This window comes from Patiria miniata, unplaced genomic scaffold (genome assembly GCF_015706575.1).
Source record: "Patiria miniata isolate m_02_andy unplaced genomic scaffold, ASM1570657v1 HiC_scaffold_24, whole genome shotgun sequence".
Taxonomy (NCBI): domain Eukaryota; kingdom Metazoa; phylum Echinodermata; class Asteroidea; order Valvatida; family Asterinidae; genus Patiria; species Patiria miniata.
In genome coordinates, this window is record NW_024037063.1 from 4,037,338 (window position 1) to 4,056,515 (window position 19,178).

At 39.6% G+C, this 19,178-nt stretch overlaps 3 protein-coding genes across 20 annotated transcripts in view; 2 read left to right on the plus strand and 1 right to left on the minus strand.

Annotated features, from left to right (window-relative positions):
• The first annotated feature begins 171 nt into the window (after positions 1-171).
• Positions 172-4,797, plus strand: LOC119731924 (DNA polymerase beta-like). Its single transcript, XM_038205225.1, has 9 exons — positions 172-356; positions 1,613-1,737; positions 2,039-2,172; positions 2,291-2,340; positions 2,491-2,542; positions 2,735-2,933; positions 3,278-3,364; positions 3,594-3,801; positions 4,226-4,797. Exons 1-9 carry the CDS (start codon positions 293-295, stop codon positions 4,318-4,320), a joined length of 1,014 nt encoding a protein of 337 aa, XP_038061153.1. The 5' UTR covers positions 172-292; the 3' UTR covers positions 4,321-4,797.
• LOC119731925 (phenazine biosynthesis-like domain-containing protein 1) lies at positions 4,767-19,150 on the minus strand. 5 transcript variants are annotated; one of them, XR_005271500.1, is made up of 9 exons: positions 19,059-19,150; positions 9,486-9,585; positions 8,477-8,685; positions 8,285-8,314; positions 7,497-7,588; positions 6,497-6,693; positions 6,006-6,068; positions 5,185-5,810; positions 4,767-4,972 (listed from the first exon to the last, which is right to left on the minus strand). XR_005271500.1 is itself a non-coding variant. In XM_038205227.1 (8 exons), exons 1-8 carry the CDS (start codon positions 10,630-10,632, stop codon positions 5,698-5,700), a joined length of 924 nt encoding a protein of 307 aa, XP_038061155.1. In that variant the 5' UTR covers positions 10,633-10,704; the 3' UTR covers positions 5,110-5,697. The 5 variants fall into 5 exon arrangements, 1 of the variants encoding a protein (XP_038061155.1); XR_005271499.1 differs by lacking the exon at positions 19,059-19,150 and adding an exon at positions 11,161-11,238; XR_005271497.1 differs by lacking the exon at positions 19,059-19,150 and adding an exon at positions 10,513-10,704.
• LOC119731922 overlaps positions 10,779-19,178 on the plus strand; it is a 73,393-nt gene continuing 64,993 nt past the window's right edge. For all 14 annotated transcript variants that reach the window (XM_038205220.1, XM_038205210.1, XM_038205213.1 and 11 more), the window contains exon 1: positions 10,779-11,177. In XM_038205220.1, coding sequence (XP_038061148.1) covers positions 11,082-11,177 — 96 coding nt within the window. In that variant the 5' untranslated portion in view covers positions 10,779-11,081. The remainder of the gene's footprint in view (positions 11,178-19,178) is intronic.

The following is a 19,178-nucleotide window of genomic DNA, read 5'->3' on the forward strand; positions in this document are numbered from 1 at the left end:
AAAAAATAAACAAAGCGTCCCGGTCCCGTACTTGAACTCCGACATTGTACGAGGTCGCATAAAAGGTATACATGACGTGTGTACAGTACATCCGCCGTACGTCTGCGCGGACTGGTACTCACCCCTAGCCCTTTACTTTTGATTGGGTGTTTAGAAGAGAACCAGTCTATCGTCTGCAATTTTATTTTGCAGACGGCAAACGTTCACTACCTTTGTTCGGCTGCGCGCGTTGAAGTTTTTTTTCTTCAAATTTAAACAAGTGACTACTGCTGGTGACTTTTTGAGAAGCACAATGAGTAAACGCAAAGCCCCGCAGAATGAAAACCCAAACAAGGAACTGGTAGATGTTCTTTCAGGTGAGAAAATTATGTGACAAAGTACTGGGGGCCTAGTCCGCATTGAAAAATACGTATTACCAGTTTCGTGAAAAAAATATCGTGTGTGAAGAAGCGTCTATAATAAAAAAAAAAAATTGGCATTTTTTGGGGGTGTACTTTGATGTGCAGTCATTGGGATAGAAATTTTGAAACTTGGCTTGGTCTTGTCAAGGTCAACAACAGGTTCAGTAATTTTTTAATTCGCAGTGGCTATCGTTATACGGCAGCCGTAATGCATTTCCCATTTTCTATCGTTACGGTAGTAGGCAACTTTTATAAAAACATGAGAAGAAAATATAAAATTAGAAGGAAAAAAGCGAATTTGAACGTTATGAAATTCGGACTTTATTTCCCTTTTAAAGGGAATATACATCATTTGCTTTGGCTGTAATTTTCAGAAATGGATGGAATTGGGGGGTTGGAAATATAAAGCAAATATAGTTACACTGACTTTTTGGAGGTTTTGGGTTCGAAAATGCTATAAAAACCAAGAAAAACGATCATTTTCCTGTAGTCTGGTTCCTTGACTCCATATAAGAAGAAACAGAGCAGTTTACATACATTGGGGAATTGTAAGGTCAGGGAACCAGTCTAGCTGGCTCGTACCCGTTCATAGGTTTGTAATCGATTGCAAACAAGTGCAATGGTCCATTGGGGCCAGTATTTGAAAAAAAGCCAGTTGTTTCCAACGCTGATCGGCCGATCAGCGTTGGAAATTGATACAAAAATACCACTTTTCTTGAAAATGACAGTATACCAGGTGCCATAATTTTACAGGATGCTTTAGACTGTCATTTACCAACATCCTATTAAGGTATTTCGCAAAAACTTGGTAGTTTTATTTTTCGATGTTTGCAAATGTTGTATATTCCCTTTAAAAAAAATCCTCCAAAGCCTCAGGTTAGAAAAGGAAAAAAAATTGAGTGCAAAACTGGGATGCGAACCCGCAACCTCGCGGTGCAAAATCCTACCCTCTATCGACTGAGCTGTTGCACTGCTCGCTAAAACGTGGGGAAACAAATAATTATATACCTGCGTGCGTATAAAAAAGTATCGTAGAGGGCGCTAAACAACGACTGCCGTAACGATAGCCACTTCGTTTTAAATTTTATTCAAAAAGTTTTACTTTTAGTTTTAGCTAGACTATTATTAAAAAAAAGTATTATGTTATCATGGTTATGGATAGGCCTAACGTTAATTGTAATGAATTGAATATTTTGTTTGTTTTGTGACAGAGTTGGCCAACTATGAGAAGAACGTGACCAGACAGATGCACAAGTACAATGCCTACCGCAAAGCTGCGAGCACCATTGCCAAACATCCCGACAAAATCTCCAGTGGCAAGGAAGCCAAGAAACTGGTGTGGATTGAGTTTGATAACTTTTTTTCAGGAACAATACTCAAAATCTAGGTAGGGCCAAGGCCCTAGCAGAAAAATACAAAAAATCAAACAACCCAACAAAACAAAACAAAAACTCCCTTTCCCCCGGCTAAAGAAAGCCCCCCCCCCCAAAAAAAAACCCACCAAAAAACAAACAAACAAACAACACTAAAATAAACAAAAACAAAACTTGCTGTTGGATGCTTTTGGATTATCAGGCCTCACACTTTGTTGTCGACTGATTCTGTTTCATTTACTCATCTTTTTTTATGGTTGACAGGATGGAGTGGGAGAGAAAATTGCCAAAAAGATTGACGAGATCCTGGCGACAGGAAAGCTACAAAAACTGGAGAAAATCCGAGCCGACGACACAAGCGTTGCCATCAACCTGATGACAAGAGTGACAGGCATAGGGTAAGTGGAAAACGTAAACAGAATGCCGTAAATATCCACAATGTCCAATATGGCTGTGGTATTAATGTGTGGAACATTTTTCAGAAGTTGGACACGGATTTTTATTTCCACATTTCAGCCCGGCAGCTGCAAGAAAACTGGTTGAAGAAGGCATCACAACAATTGAAGGTAACGTGCTCTGTTTGATTTAACATGCTTTATTTGGAAATATATTATAGGTGTGGCAATTGTAAAACTGACATTGGACAATTAATGCAGTTGTACCAGTGAGGAACCAACTGTGAAAATGTTTTTCATTTTCATCCTTGTTTTTGACAGAGCTGAAAAAACATGAGGACAAGCTCAACCACCATCAGAAAATTGGACTCAAGTACGTAAGAAATCAAGCTTGAAAACCTACATCAGAATATTGATTGTCAATAAGTGAAAATCCTTTACACTAACGCTCCATCAGTGTTGAAAAATTGACACCACCCTCTGCCTTAAACGATGTCCTTCTTTTTTAGTAAATGTAAACTGGCCATGATTTGAACAGAAGCAGTGTTTTGTCAATCTCTCTCAGGCATTTTGAGGACTTTGAGAAGCGTATCCCCCGCCCGGAGATGGCGAAACTGGAAACATTCGTCAAGGAGCAGATAGAAGACCTGGATCCGGACTACATTGCTACAATCTGTGGTAGCTATAGACGAGGAGCAGCATCCAGTGGCGACATTGACATCTTACTGACGCATCCAGATTACACCTCCAAGGATGAAAAACAGGTAGCGTAACCAAAGTCAGCGGCAGATGTGTGGGAGTGGGGTGTAAGGGGCATTAACCCTTACTCTTCGTTAGCTTTGTGCTAGTACATCAGATTTGCCAATACCCACTACATGGAGTGAATGGGAGGATGCAGATCCCAAGCAACAGAGACATCAAGTGGACAGCTTTGGAGGCTGCTTATTTGCTCAGTTCAAACATAACTGTTAAGTCTGGAGAAATTTGTTAAAAACTGTCTATTAAAAAAAGTTGGCGGCTGTAATGTAATTATTGGTGACTGTTGTGAAATTGGAACTAGAGAATCATTGGTTAATATTCTTGTTTCTTTTTCTTTTTTTCTGGACAGCCGGAATTGCTTCTGTCCGTCGTGAAACAGTTGGAGAAGTCTTCCCTGGTAACGGACACTATCTCACTAGGCGAAAGCAAATTCATGGTAATCACATTTCATTTCTACTCGTGGATGATTTTTGAATGAAAGCTACGATCCCTCCGAGTGATTCCAATTATGGGAATTGTCATAAACCTGTATAAACCGTGTGGCAAAAGGATCAAGCCCTGAACAAAATAACAATAGCATACTCCAGTTTATTTCTATGAATGAAGTGAATTTTCCAAGTGTGATTCATGTCTTGAGGATGGAGTTTTTTTCTTTGACCTTTTAGGGGGTGTGTCAATTGCCAAGAGGGGAGGAGGATACGGAGGACCATCTGTTCCGCCGCATCGATATCCGCATCATTCCTAAAGACCAGTACTTCTGTGGCACGCTCTACTTCACCGGTAGTGATATGTTCAACAAAAACATGAGGGCTAAGGCTATCGAAGCCGGTTTCACGCTCAATGAATACACAATCAGGCCAATGGGAAGCACAGGTGGGTACCAGGCAAACAGTGTTATATTTCTGCTGGACCCAAGGGCCAGCCTATTGTCCTCTGACTGACCGACTGCACTGACTGACTGCACTGCCTGACTGACTTACCGACTGCACTGACTGACGGACTCCCCGACTGCACTGACTGCTTTGACTGACTGACTGACTGCACTGACCGACTGCACTGACCGACTGCACTGACTGACTGCACTGACCTACTGCACTGACCGACTGCACTGACCGACTGCACTGACTGCACCGACTATAAGTAATGTTCTAAACCGAGACCGTCAGGTCCAGCTGATTTAGGCAAACCTAGTCTTGTTTTTGCAAGTGCGAGCTTTGCCAAAAAACAAAAAAAAAGTACTTGCAGTGCAAGTATGACAAAATGGTAAACCGTTTCTTTTCACGTCTTCCTTGTCCAGGTATCACTGGAGAACCACTCCCAGTTAGTAGTGAGAAAGATGTATTTGATGTCATCGGCATGGCTTACAAGAAACCATCGGAGCGGAACATGTAGACTTTGTGCAGCAGAAAGATTTACCAGTAAAAAAACAAAACACCAAAGGTTTCCAGTAGGAAGCACAAGGATGCCACAATTTTTGTAGCTCCTATTTCCCCCAGTCTTTTTCTACCGAGTTGGCAAAACTCAGTACTGATCTAATGCTTTGTTAAATGACTTTAAAATTTTTTTTTTTTTGTATTACTGTTTTGAGGAGATTAATGTTAGTTGAAACTCTTCAATTGTTTAAATTTATCTACAACTACAAGTACTGCAACATAGTTACTTTGTTAAAAAAATTGCCAGTTTATTAAATAACATTGTATTCAATTTCAATGCTTTTGTACTTAATGTTACATATCTGTTTTAACAGAAACTCAACCAAGACCTTGGGTTTGAAAATGAGGCTTGTTAAAAACGACTCGCATTTTGAAATCTCAAATAAGCCAAAGTCGACACCATTCTAAGAGAAATAAAAGTGTTTATTTTATTTCAGAGATTCTGGTTTGTTACTTCATTTCATATGTCCACACCAGAATGTAGTTTAATCCACAGAAAAACCAGAAAAGTGTATATTAAAAAATTTAATGGCACATTTCAAGTGCACTTTTGCTTCCTGAGCAAATTAAAATATTCAGTGCAAAAATGGGTGGCAATTTGATAACATTACCTGGAAAGATTTCCATATACGAAGTTCACTAATTTTCCTCTGTATTGACTAACAAGCCCCCAGATAGCAATTTCATGTCATCAAAGTCAATTTGAGCAGTGAGAAAATACAAGCATTTTCTTAGAAAACACTTAGAATTTTTCAGTCCAATCTCATAGGGTTTGTACACGGGGTGTTGAGTGAACTTCGTATATGGAAATCTTTCCCATTACCTTAGCAGGCAGTCGTGTACACAATTTGACAATAAAATTTGTGTCTCTCCTAATATTTAATTAATTGTTCAACGTTGTGCGTGATATCCGAACCCTAAAACATGAAAACTCTAATCAGCTGATACATATAAATTTTTCAGACAGGTACTGGAAGAGTCGTACATGTAACATACATTTCAGCAAAAAAATCCAACAAAAAAACTTCAAATGCTGAATTAGGGAAAGAAACTCCCCCAAGTATCCCCCAATATGAATAAAACCAAATTCGGAACTTGCAATGATCATGATCAACAAAATCCTCATCAGAGACCTCTAAATAAAAACAAATTCCAAACGGTTTCAAGGTTTAGAAGAGAGAATACAATATTTGCCAAATGTAATGCATGCAATGCATACAATCAAAAGCTAAAGAAAAAAAAGAAGAAAGGATATAAGAAAAGAAGTAAAAGAAAATCTGAATACAGAAAACATCTTTTCAAGATTTCAGAAAAAAAAAATTCCTGAGGGGATTTTCTAGATAGTAATTTCTCCCTGCAGAACAACAGTTGCTTTGCCGAGTAGTTCGACACGCCCATCATCCCGCACTTTCATTTGAATATCCCCCCCTCTTGCAGAACACTGACGAGCTGTTAAAAAAAAAAATTCAAAAAGAGAAACTAAGACAAAATTTCTAATCAATGTTCAAGGTAACCTGTTTTAGCTCAGCAGATATTTTATCTGCTTCCTGTCCGCAGCATCTCGATAAAACTAGTTCCTTAACTCAAAATGTATTGATATACAAAATGTGCTTTTGTGGCTATCTCATTTTAACAGAGGCTTACCGTATAGTTCCTTCTTTCCAAGCTGCTCTGACCAATAGCCTGCCAGGACAGTGTGTGCAGAACCTGTTAGGAGAAGGGAAAGTTCAATAAGGGAATAAATGTGTGCTTGGGAGGTTTTAATCACCCTGTCTTAGTCCGCTTGGAGTCTGGGTGCTGATAATTCCCAGAGCCGAAGGAATTTAGGACTATGAAATACTGACTCACTGGTAGTATTGCGCATACCTACGTGAGGATTGTGAACATTCAACCAAAAAATACGGTAAAAGGCACTGGATTTTTAGGAGTCCCAAATTTCATGTGACACTGGAAAAGTGTTTAAGACCAGCTAGCCATGTCTTCATCATCCGTTTAAGACCAGCCATGTGACGGGCTCTCGACCAATAGTAATGGGTAAACGGTCTCAGGTATTTATGAATGTATTATATGAATGAGTTTAACAGGTTTTCTGCATTTCAGGTATCAGGTCCAGGACATTTCACGATGTGACTCACCGGTTACTGGATCCTCGGGTATACCGTTCCATGGGGCGAAATACCTGGAGATGAAGTCATACTGCTTGCCGTCTGCATCCACGGCTCCGTTGTCAGGGTTACCCTTCAGGGTGACGACGACGCCTTTGACGCGGTTGTCAGCGTTGGGGGCAGCCATCATGGCCCCGATGTCTGGTTTCAGACTCTCCAGGGTTGCCCTGGGTAAATGATACAACATAATCATTTACTACACGGCTTGTTTCTTTGGTACCAGACAAGTAGAAGTAATTAGTTTGACTTTTTCAGTGGAAAAAGCACCTATGAAAGACCTTTATCATTCTGTGCACTGTGGAAAATGTTGAGCTTTTGGCCTTAAAATTGAGTTCAGCTGACTTCAGCCAACATATGTGCAGGCTTGAGCAGAACTTTTGAAGGATTTGTGTGTGGAGGGGTGAGCTACTTTAAGTACAGTCAGCAATGGCAAAACAAACACATTTTTACAGTTAGGCCTCAGATGCAACATATTTTGAGTACAAACTTTGCAAAGTTACAATCTATTCAATTTTGGGGTCATGCTTTTTGTTGGAGTAAATAAATCAACAACCATACATGTAAGCAGGCCCGTCGTTAAGGGGGGGGGGGGGGCCTGGTGGGGCCGGGCCCCCCTTGGCGAGCAGTTGGGCCCCCCTTGGCGAGCAATTAGCCCCCCCCCACGGCAAAAGCCATACATGTGTATTTTTGTTTTTTTAAGGTGTGCCCCCCCCCCCCCCCCCCCCCCCGACGTTAAGGGCTGGCGACGGGCCTGCACGTAAGCTTGTCTTAAAATGAAATCCAGCGACCAGAATTAGAAGCCGTTACTGTGGTGGTACCACGCCCACGCGAATGCTGCACGCGTTCCTAAAGACGAGGCGCGTGCGCATTTTGGAACCCGGAGTGCATCTTACTACCTCAGCGCGACTCGTGTGAGCCTGGTGTGCCACCACAGAAAATGGCTGAAAATAGTCTACAGGAAATTCTCTACCTATTTTCAGAGTCAGGCAAGCGGAGCAGTAGTTCCTGGTTTGCCATCATAGTAAACCGAACATCGGCAGGAACGATAGTACCAAGGCAAGCCTGGGATATATACAATTTTTCAAGAATTCTGTTAAGATCAGGGATGGGTAAAGATGATGCTTCATTAGGCCAAACAAAATAGTTCTGCTTCCAATTACGTGGCATTTGAAAATAGGGTAGGTAGGTAGGGAATTATTTGTTTGTGTATGAATTTATGGAGGCGCTTGCGCGTAGTCAAGGGTAAAAGGTAGAAATTGATGGTTTTGGGTGTTTTTTTTCTCATTTTTCTCATAAAAAAATTAGGGTTGGGGCTGTCAGAATAGGGTAGGTAGGGAAACCAGAAGCAGAACTATTTTTTTGGGGGGGGGGGGGGGCTTTAGTTTTTCTGCTTTCGGGCGGCGGAAAAACTTGTGGAGTTTTCTGGTCGAGTTTCTGACAGTACCTCCTTTCTGTATCTTTCAGTCTCAGCAGTAACTTTCGAGTCCGTTCTGAGTAATATACTTCTTGTGGCACATGTTCACCAATAGTTACCTGTGGACGGTATGAGTTGGGTTGATTTGAGGTGAAAAAAAAAATCGACATGGTTTACATTGAACAATATTCAACAGAGGATACTTTATGGTAAACAAATTATGAATAATTAAAAATGGTCAAAATGAGGGTAAATTTATACCATCAAAGATTATACTTCAAGCAAATAAAAATGTCATTGCTGAGATATTGATTATATAAAATATGAACTTTGGACAATCTTACCTGAATAAGTTCTGCCAAAGGGGCCCTCTCCTAAACACAAAATAAAAAAAAAGAAGCAATACTATTATCACTATTAATTATTTCTGGTGATGAAACTAGGCACTCCTCAAAAAGAGGAATTTCCAATCTGATTCTGATTTTGAAATCAAATCTATGGTAGTGGCATGGAATCACCGAACCTCGATCACCTACCTCTGGTGCTGGTGGGTTGAGAGGGAAGTCCAGCCCGATGAAATCCCCTTCTCTCTTCGCTATCACCTCGCCGCTCAGACTTTCAAATCGAATGACGTCATTCCGATTGCCCACGACGTAGAAGAGCGCAGCAGCTGAGGCCACTGTAGCATGGCCACACAGGTTCACTTCATTGGTGGGTGTGAACCAACGGATCCTCATGCGACTTGCTGCATTTTGGAGAGAATAAAAAAACGAGCCGGTTTTATTTGGTGATTGAAAAACTATCACACACAAATTCCGATTTCAATATGCTACTGCAGTTCATGCACTGGCGAGACCCCTTTTGTTTATCATTCAAATATTCAAGTTTGGGGTTTCAAACATGAAGTAGGTACTGTAAGGCCCAAAAAAAAGTCTCCGGTTTCTGGTATGCGCGCGCGCGTCGCCGTAGCCATGCGCGTCGGCAAAATGAAAATTTTTTTTTTCAATGAAAGATGATGTCTCAAAATCGCCAAACTCACTGGTTTGACTGGAATCCTGCTGCCATGGCTGCTGCACAATTTTAACGTGTTTTTAGATGGGGTTATGATGGAGAATAAGCTTTATGTGGCCTCTCTGGTCTCCCATAATATTTGCACTAAGTTTAGTCGGGCACCATTTGCAGTCATCAGCCGACATTTGAAGCAAAAAAAAACAGGTAAAAAAAAAAAAAAAGCCGCGTCGCCACACCACTTTTTGGGCAAGCTCCATACCAGAAACCGGAGACTTTTTTTTTGGCCTAAAGTGCTCTTGCGTGGTGCATTCTCACTGAGAACAGCTTATTTTGTCATTTAAAAATAAAATTCAATAACATTGTTAGTACAATCATGGAGCTGTTTAATAGCTCCATGGTACAATGCATCCCAGGGGAACATGCATATCACCTGATCACAGAGGAATACCGATCTGCCCTCAGATGTGACATCACATGCAAGGGGTCTATTGGGATTTCTGTGGATATTGATAATTGTTCAGCATTGCAAGTTACCCGTCTGGAACGTGTCTCCAGGTACAAGAGTCTGTAGGTAGGCAGTTTCAGATAAATTCAGCTCAGCTGCAACTTTCATCTTTGTTTCGTCTGGAATATCCTGAAAATCAATTTGACAATATAAAATGAGCGAGGAAAATCACTGCTTACTTTTGTGATATCTGCTTAATACTTAGAGTACTAATTCATGTATACATGTGTCAACAATGACCATGTCAACTGCCATGTGGATTGAGAATTTGCCTAGTTAGTATTATCTATCTTGCCAGATAGGCACTGAACATGTGTTTTTTTGGGACTTGGAAATTGTTATCGTGCCGGAGCACTGAACATGTGGTTTATTGGGGGCTTGGAAATTGTTTTCGTGACAAATTCCTCCATGGTTAGTCTGGTTCCGCACCATTGCCAATATTGTGGTTGTAACTTTGTATTCAGGAGATGGAAATCAGACCATTTTAAATTTTCAGATTTTACTTCCCTTAAAAAATATCCTCCAGAGCTACGAATCAGTACACGAAAATGTAGGAAATTTTATAGTCATGGTAGTGTAGTTACATTTTAAAATCAATGTAAAGACATGAAAGAAGAACATTGTTAATTTTTTGAGACGCAAAAAAAATATATTATTTTGATACTTTATTATGTATATAATAATGAGGCTAACATGTTAGTAAGATTTTTTTTTCTTTTATTTCTTTTTTCTTTTATCAGCAGGCTGAAATAAAATGCTTCAATATTTTCCATGCTAAATTCGATGTTTATTAGCTTTAGGACATGTTTCGCTCTCTGCTACATCTACATCCACTTCTGGATGTTAATGCTGAGGTGAAGCTTAACATGCTTAAGGTGCGTGTGAAGCAGGGGGAAGCTTGTAGCCCCCGCCCCCCCCCCCCCAAAAAAAAAAACCGGGTTGGGGGGGGGGGGTACTGCCCCCCCCCCAACCCAGGCCCTCAGAAAAGTGATACATGAGTCATGACTGATGACGAGCATGACGAGTAACGTCAATAGTTTGTCTCCACTTCTTCACCTCACTGAGACAACAAACGGCGGCTGGATTGCCAGTAAAAGGTTTGTCAGTGAACGCATCCACAGTTATAATTGGCAGTTTTCGCCCGCGTCCGGAAAAGGCAGAGTTTTCAGAGGCCATTTTGATGGCTAAGTTAACTCGTCCTGCTGATCCTTCATACCAGTTACTTCATCTAATCAATTCCGCAACTTGCTTCATGCCTTTATTAGTTCTTTGAAAATTGGACCGTTGCAACAACAGCAACTGAGACAATTTGACTCTCTTATCTGGGCCATTTTACTCCGAATTTTATTCCACGAAGCATTTATAACTCTTGCACAAGGAAATTTGCAAGTTATTTGCCTAAAATAGACAAATCAGTTCGATAATGAAAACTGATTGTATTACGAGACTGGTACAAGTTTAGTACACCATGTCTTTCACCTCCCAGTTGCCCTTTGACCCTTGAGTGTTTATTTGGCTTGCTATGCTCGCCGCACGCACTCACAGTACAGCAAGAATGTAGAGAGTGCCGCGCGTCCAAAAAGCTCTTCTTTCGTGGACTTTGAACCAACTACAGGAACGGGAAAATGGCGAAATTCACGGCAGTGCTGGAGGGTGGCACTCCGTGGGGATTTAGGCTGAAAGGAGGGAGAGGGACTGGTTTACCTCTGGTTGTTTCCAAGGTAAGTTGGGCCATGGTTGGCTTTCATTGATTTTTGTCGTCCATTCATTTCAGTGCAATATACAGTGAGGGCGCTCTTTTCCCAAAGCCTTACAGGAAAAAGTACGGTAATTTGGTGCGTTCTTCAAATTCCCCATAACATGTTGTGTTGTAATTATGTATAAGAATAGTACTAAGCAGATGCTAAATTACAGTAATTAATTGTTAAACGTCTGTTGTTGCTTTAGTTTCGATAAAATGGTGAATTGTATCCTCGCCCCTCCATAATCTGCGCAGGTAACGCTTGCATTAATGCGCACGCGTTGTCACACACAAATTGAAGGTTAGTTAAGGGGGTCTGACGATATAAAAAAAATATTTATTTCAAAACAACATGGCCCAGGCCATGGCATGGGCATGAATTTTTGACTTTAATTTGTAATTTTGGAACAAAAAAATTCATAATGTCACTAAAAAACCTTGCCCTTAGGGCATTCATAACATGTTTTCAAAAATCAAAACTCTGGTGCCTTTTGGCATTGCAAGTCATTGTTGATTGTTTGGTTAAGCAGGTGTTTTTTGAGTGCTAGCATGTTGTGACCTGAGTTTTAATTCCCTTGAATATTTTGTAAAGAGTTGTTGAAAATGTAATTGCTGTTTGTTTTGAAAAGGCCCCCAAAAAAAGGCTCTGATTTCTGGTCTGCGCGCGCGTCGCTGTAGCCATGCGTGTCGGCAAATAAAAGGTTTTTTTCAATGTAAGATGATGTCTCAAAACCGCCAAACTCACTGGTTTGACTGAAATATCCTGCTGCTGCACAATTTTAATGTGTTTTTAGATGGGCTTACGATCGAGTATAAGCTTTATATGGCCTCTCTGGGCTCCCATACATTTTGCACTAAAGTAGTCGGGCACCATTTGCAGTCATCAGCCGACATTTGAAGAAAAAAACAAGTAAAAAAACCCAAAAAGCCGCGTCGCCGCACCACTTTTTGGGCAAGCTCCATACCAGAATCAAATCTTACTTTTCACTGAAGTGGATCTTGACTTCACTATGCTGATATCGGAAATTAAATAGAAGTGTAGGTGGGGGCAAGCTGACATCATCCGATGAAAACATAGATTCATTTGCACACCAGTTTTTTATCGGTTGCTACCGGTACATGTGAAAACTGTTACCATTCAGCACTCCAAACTCAAGAACCATTGAGTTTCAAGAACATAGGTCTGGGAGCTAAACAATTACAGGATGTCCGTGCCCACCCATTGGTCAATGAAAAGCACTAAACTTTATGTAAAGAGCTTTTTAATATGTGTGCACATTTGTTGCAGGTGTTTTAATTAATAAAAAGGATAGGGTCTACTTTAGGTTCAGCATTCACAACATGGGACAATAATACAAGTACATACTGTACATTTGTACCTGGGGTACCTTTCAAAAACTACCAATTTTGCACATGTGTACCGCTATACATGTGGTACATTTCACCAAAGATTACCGTCATGTATTAATTTTAATTCTCCAGGTTAATACACTACAAATGTTTGCAGTTGGTGTGAATCATCAAACTTGGTGTTGGTTTATTGACATTAACCTGTTGGATTTATTGAGAGAAAACACTATACATTGTGCCTTGCAAACATTTCGTGCTACACTTCAACAAATTGAGTTGTGTAGGCGTGGCGTGCGTATGTTCAGTTGGTTTATTTTGGGCTGTGTCCGCATATATAACCACTTTTTCATGTTCCGTTCATTGATGCCCTTCAAGCTTTTCTTGTTCTAGGAAACACTTTCAGTAAAATCAATACTGTAGAAATATTACATTAAAAAATCAAACATCAAAAATAAGGGTGGTTTGATAAGTCGGATGTGTGCCAGAACCCTGTTCTAGGATGTTTAAATTTATCTCTTTTTTTGCTTGAACGCAAGAAATTAAACTGTTATAAATGTATCATTTCTCTGGCAATAGTCAGTTGACATTCTGTGCATATTATGACAATTTTGTATTCCTCTTGGTTGAAACAAAATTTTAAGAAATAAAACTTTAAAAAATAATTTCTCTAGCAATAATCAGTTGAAATTCTGTGCATACTACGGTACATGTGTATGTGATGAAATTTTTATTCAAACTATCTTCGTGGTTGACACAGAATTTTCTTACAAAAAAAATGAAATTTGTCTTCATTGGTATTTTGGAGAAAAAAAATCACTACATTTGTAGATCATTCAAGCATGAGTAGATTGTGCCTGCTTCATCAATCCTCTTGTGAGCTTGGCACAAACTGTCGCCCAGAATTTTGCGATCACTTGAGGCGTTTCAAATGATAAATTATATCCTATTTGCAGTATAAAAGCCCATGCAGAATCACTTGAGTGTAGCCAACAAAATAGGATCAATTAAGTAACACACAACCAGACCACAACGGTTCGATTTCAATGCAAACGTGTCTATGAAAGAGCACTTTGACCTTGCTTATTGTTCGGAAGCCTTGCTGTTGTGCCCGTGTAACAAAAGCGTACACTACAATTTACAAACGTGTGTACTGTGGGCTGACAAATTTGATATTGTGGAAAGCATTCCACCATTAATCATTGTGCCTTGCTTGTATTTCATTTCACATTTTGGTTGCAAAAGTAAGGGGAATGTAAGCCGATTTGAATGGCTCAATGACCAATATCTATAGGTTCTTTTCATGCCAAAAAAGTACACAATATGTGTACCATTACAAAACTTTATTCTTTCAGTTTTGTTGCTACATGTACTTCCAAATCACTATATAAAATTGATGGATCACCATAACTTTATGGCACATGAGGAAGCTTGTATTAGAGCATGTACACAATTTGTTTTTTCAATAGTAGGATTACGTCTTTCTTTCTTGTAAAACAAGTGAATCTGATTCATCAAAAAGTCACTTAGCATTTGTGAAATGAAATGTAATGAGTGAAAAATCAGTGTTCCATACATGTAAATCCAAATGCTTTATAATCTTAGGAAAAAAAACCCCCAATATCGGTACTCCACTTTTTTGAATTTTGACTTTCTTTAGTCGATTTCCTTCCCTCAGGATTCTATTCAAAACAAATCATCACTTCCTAACCCTATTCCCTACCAACTCCATCAAAATACATCCCCCTCCCCCATTTGGGGGGATTTGGGCAGATGTACATGTATACTATGTAAGCCATGTGTACTGTCCATCAGCACCAGTGGTGGATTTCAATGGATTTTGTCCTGAAGCCTTATGTGAAGCAGAATTATGGATTTTGATGGATATGGTCTAAGTAAAAGCAACTACATGTAGGGAGTTATGATTCACGACTACAAGAACAGTTTGAAACATAAGCGATCTAGACTTTTAGACCTTTTCTTGGTAAATTAAAAAGTTGGCTCTGAACAGAACGACTACTGTATACCGGATTGGAAAAGGGTTGAGCTGCCTGAAACTCCAGTTTTTAACTGTTCCCACGGCAGAAAGAAATCCCGCAGTATTTCATACCCATGTTTATCATACATTCTGTGATTACTAATTGACTACTGGTACTTTCGTTTTCTCAAACTCAAAGCATGCACACGTGTTCACATATTTATTGCATAAAACAAACAAACTGAACAATGAATAAACACATAGCACATGCATGTCACATTTACTGTTTGCGTTTTTGTCAAATTTATGTCAACTGCCCAGACCTTGAGGACAGAGCTTTTGAAATAACCTTGAAATTTCCAGTCACAGAGCATTAACATTCACACCCTGTGCTGTCCTGACAGCATTATGATTAATGACGGCATCCAAGTTTAATATCCCTTCCAAGTTTTTTCTTTTTCCAATGGATGGTGGCTATCTGTTTTCCGTCCCCCGTGACTGCAGCGTAACCCTAACCGTACCAGATGTGCTGGAATGCTTGTAGAGTAGTGCCGGCAGCATTTCTTGTCCCCAGCAACTGCCTAACATTCTTGGCAAGTTTGGGGACATATTGGTTTGAAGAACTCTCGCTTCTTCTTCGAGCTCATGTAGGTGAAGTTGTGAGCAAGGAAATTAAGCAGACTTTTCCTTTGGTTAGAGGAAGAGGGAAAGTTTGTAAAACAAAAAATTATAAGGACTGAGGATCACAAAATAAACTTTATTTTTTTATATTTGGTAATACTTTCAAATTACCTGAATGTTAAAATAAAAGTTTATGAAATTTTAACATAAATACAGCAGAATTATTAAAAATTTTGTGTACTTAGTACATTTTGTATTATGTTAACGGCTCATTTTATCTGTCAAGTTTGTTTTTGACGGGTGAAACAAATTTTTTTTTTTTTACGGATAAATATTTATTCAACTTGATCTTCTTTTTCTTTAAAGTTTAATGACCTTCAGAGGCAGGTATTTTTAGTTCCAAAAATTGTGAATCTCTGAAAAACGTACTACATGTAAACCATTTTTGTTTGGATGAAATATGTTGCCATTGCAGAATTCAAAATTTCAGTGAAAAACAATCAAGCATTAAATTTGATCCTGTCTGTAAAGACACAAAATATGGCATACAATATGGGCAGTATGATTTTAGTCTCAGAATCTTTGCTGGGTATCTGTTCTGAGTTTCACATCTTCCCAACTTCCCAAGTGACCTTTTCTGAAGTGATGACTGGCGAATCCAAACTGATCCCTCAATTCCAGAATGATCCCAATTTATGGGAGGTGGATCAGACCGAAAATAAAACTGACGGATTAAATTGTCAGTAGACTCCTTCGGGACATTTAACTCAAGAAAGTGTGGCTTGGATCCAGCTTTTCACGAAGAGGCGGTACTGTCTGGAATCCAGACACTAAAATGTGACATTTAAGGGATATACAGGACTGCCTTCCTGTAGATGCTGGATCATACAGATGACTTTGTTCTTTTGTGTATTTGAGAGCTCTGTGCTTGGCCCTAGAGAGGTTGTAGACTCTAACAAAGTTGGCTTCACCTTGGTTTCACTTTCAGTTCTGTGCATGGATAGCCATTAGCTGGATGCATCATACGCTTGGGGTGTATGGTGTCTCCAAAACAAATTTTTGTGGATTGGGTTACGTGAAAAACTAGGACTGAACTTAATAAAATCATCATTGGATAGAACTGATTTTGTTTTAAGGAATCATAAGGTCCTCCCCTGCCTTCTCCTAACCTCTCACCCTCCCCACCCCAAAAAAAAATTACTTCAACTCTGATGTGATGTGGGTAGCCATTTTGTCAGAGTATAACGATCCAGATCCAGAGTATTCATGGGCATCAAGTATTCCTTAGTTGGTACTTAACTGGGCTTTAATTACATTGTACCTTCCTCAATATTGCAAAATCCTTCCTTCCAAACCCTGCTGGTGACTTCTTGTAGGAATTGGGAGGGTTGGGGATTAAGAATTCTATAGCGTAGATGCCATCTAATGATGGTTTAAATGAACCTTCATCCGCCTCCTTCAGTTTCCAATTGAAGAGCCAACAATGTCTACCAATTAAAACGGCTTGTAGTCCTGCCCTATGGAGACCTTCTGTTGTGATACATCCAATACATCAAGAAACGCAATTGATTCTCGTTTATTTCCTGTTCGCCCACTCTTACACCAGGCACAGTAATGGATAGATCCTGGCTTACTACCCAACATTCCGGTGGCTGTTTTTGTATTCAACGACTTGAATGCTCCGTAAATCAAACCTTTTGTTGATCTACTAGTCCACTGAATGACAGAATAAACGTTGGCTTGACTTACATTGTAAAGAACCATATTGCGTTGGAAAACGACTTCGACTGAACTCTAGTTTGATCTTTGATCAGAACAACATTGGTTTATTGAATTTCCGTGGGGTGGGTGGTATGCAAAAGCATGTCGTTGTCGTGTCCACATATGGAAGTACCGGTACGTGTATTTGGCCTTGATGGTGAAAGAAATCAAGTTGTTTTGTTTGCTTGTAAGTTTATGAATTAGAGTTGAACTGTGTTTTCCATTCTTACTAGAAATCACAAGATTGAACGATAACGAAGTTGTTCACATTTTTTTCATGGGGGAATGAGGTGTAAATATTGGGAGGGAGTTAAAAAACCAAAAAAGTTGTTTGTGCTGTCAGCGTCCCCAAAATATGTCTTAAAATTTAATCAATAGGCCGGCTACTTTGTATAAAACCACAAAGTTTTTATTTATGATTAAATTATATGTAGAACAGGCTTTGGAGGTTCAACTTATAAAGTAATAATGTCCAAATTTATGAGGCTGAGATAAATTTAAGAAAAACAAGTTTTTAGGCCTGACCATAGGGGAATGAATGAACATGGCCGTCACCTTAAAACTTGCCGCCGGCCCCTTTACCACAACAGTTTCTTGTGTCCTAATGCCCTCTCAGTTACCACCTGGAGCACACCTTGCACAGTTTACAGTTCAGTCACAAAATGTAGTCCCCATGTCACTCATTATCACAGGGTAGACCTCAGGCCACAGAAGGTTGGTTGACCTTGTCCCCAAAATCTCATTCAGGTGGTCATAAAAAGGTGTTAACTATGGTCTCATTCCCAGCCTGCTGGGAATATAACTGTCAGCACCAACCATTCACCTACACAAACAACATAACTCACACTGCAATTTACACCTGAAATCCATTTTTATCTTTCCAAAAGAGTCTCATGCTATTGCTACCGGTTGTGTAAACTGTGCCACTGTTGACATTTCTGGTTGAAATAGTTTCCGTGGTATGCATCATTGATTCAAACTGTAAATTTTAAGAGCTGAGTCAAATTGAGGCAAACACGGTATGTACATGTGCTTGAGCCTTACTGAGCCAGAACAACAGAGGGCGCTATAGCAGTTGCCTGATTGTGAATGGAAATTTTGTTCAAGACATCTTCCAGGTTAAACCTGAAGATTTATATCACTTAAACAAAACACTTAAACGTACCGGTACATGTTGTTTCAAGTGTCCGGAATGATTAGTATTCCATAAAAGCATTACTCGAGACTTTTTTTTTTTTTTTTTTACAGTATTATATTAATTATAAATTGTAAAATAATTTAATAGAAAAATCAGCTGTGCCCACCAAATTGCATACTACACAATAAAAGAAAATATCAAGTGCATTTGTACACGTATGCACCGTGGTGTCATATTTTGTTTTCAGGCTCAACCCTGCATGCACATATCTTTCAAGTGAGTGTCTTACATCAATTCAAGTCCGACATGAGTCATATTTTGTTTTACTTTGCACATATTGTAGCTTGACTTGGGAAACAAAATGATTCGTTACTTGAGCCATTATGACTTGTAACTGTGTGATGTTAAAATACTGTTGGGTAAGCATGTACGTATAATTTTGCAAATTTTAAAAGTAATTAGTCATTTAAAATTGGAGGAAAACAACCAACACCGTTTCCTTTGAAAACTGTTAGAAAATGTAAGTCACTTGCATTTGGAGAATTGTAGAACAAGAACTACTACCCTTTGACAACTACTCATCTATTCCCCACCAAGGACAAAACGTTCAAAGCCTTTCAACCGAAAATTCTTCAGAGCAAAACCCCGCATGCCAAGCATACCACAGCTCCTTCCAGGGGCACATTGAATTGTGCATGAGACACGCGCCACACGTGCAACGCTCAGGCCGCCCTCATGAAAACGGAATTTGCAGTTTTAAGCTGATAACCTAATTCCAAGTTACTTTCTCATGACTTACAAAACCCTGGAGTGCTGTGTGATGCTCAAGTTTCCACTCATTCACCGGGTGTTTTTATTTAGCATCCTGAAATTTTCCTCAGGGCCATTCTGGGTATTTATAATAAACCTTTACAAGGCGAGTGTGTGTGTGGGTGAGTAGGCCTACACTTACACAAAATGGGACCAGGGCACAGTTTAAGCCGGAGTCTATAAGCGGATCATCAACAATACATTACCCATTTTGTTGTTGACGGAGCCACACTGCTTCATTGATGCGGATCCACTCCCAATTCAGCTCCGGAATCACTGCTCCGTAAAGAGCCTAGCTGCCTTTTGGTCTCGTGTGATTCGAAACT

What these genes read in the sequence shown, in the direction of transcription:
- LOC119731924 (XM_038205225.1), top strand. Translation starts at nt 293, where the DNA reads ATGAGTAAACGCAAAGCCCCGCAGAATGAAAACCCAAACAAGGAACTG. An exon ending in GCAAGGAAGCCAAGAAACTG is followed by an intron (nt 1,738 to 2,038) that starts GTGTGGATTGAG and finishes TATGGTTGACAG; the next exon opens with GATGGAGTGGGAGAGAAAAT. An exon ending in AGGCATCACAACAATTGAAG is followed by an intron (nt 2,341 to 2,490) that starts GTAACGTGCTCT and finishes TGTTTTTGACAG; the next exon opens with AGCTGAAAAAACATGAGGAC.
- LOC119731925 (XM_038205227.1), bottom strand. Translation starts at nt 10,632, where the DNA reads ATGGCCTCTGAAAACTCTGCCTTTTCCGGACGCGGGCGAAAACTGCCA. An exon ending in CTTTGGCAGAACTTATTCAG is followed by an intron (nt 7,589 to 8,284) that starts GTAAGATTGTCC and finishes TATATATCCCAG; the next exon opens with GCTTGCCTTGGTACTATCGT. An exon ending in ACCCGAGGATCCAGTAACCG is followed by an intron (nt 6,069 to 6,496) that starts GTGAGTCACATC and finishes TTCTCCTAACAG; the next exon opens with GTTCTGCACACACTGTCCTG.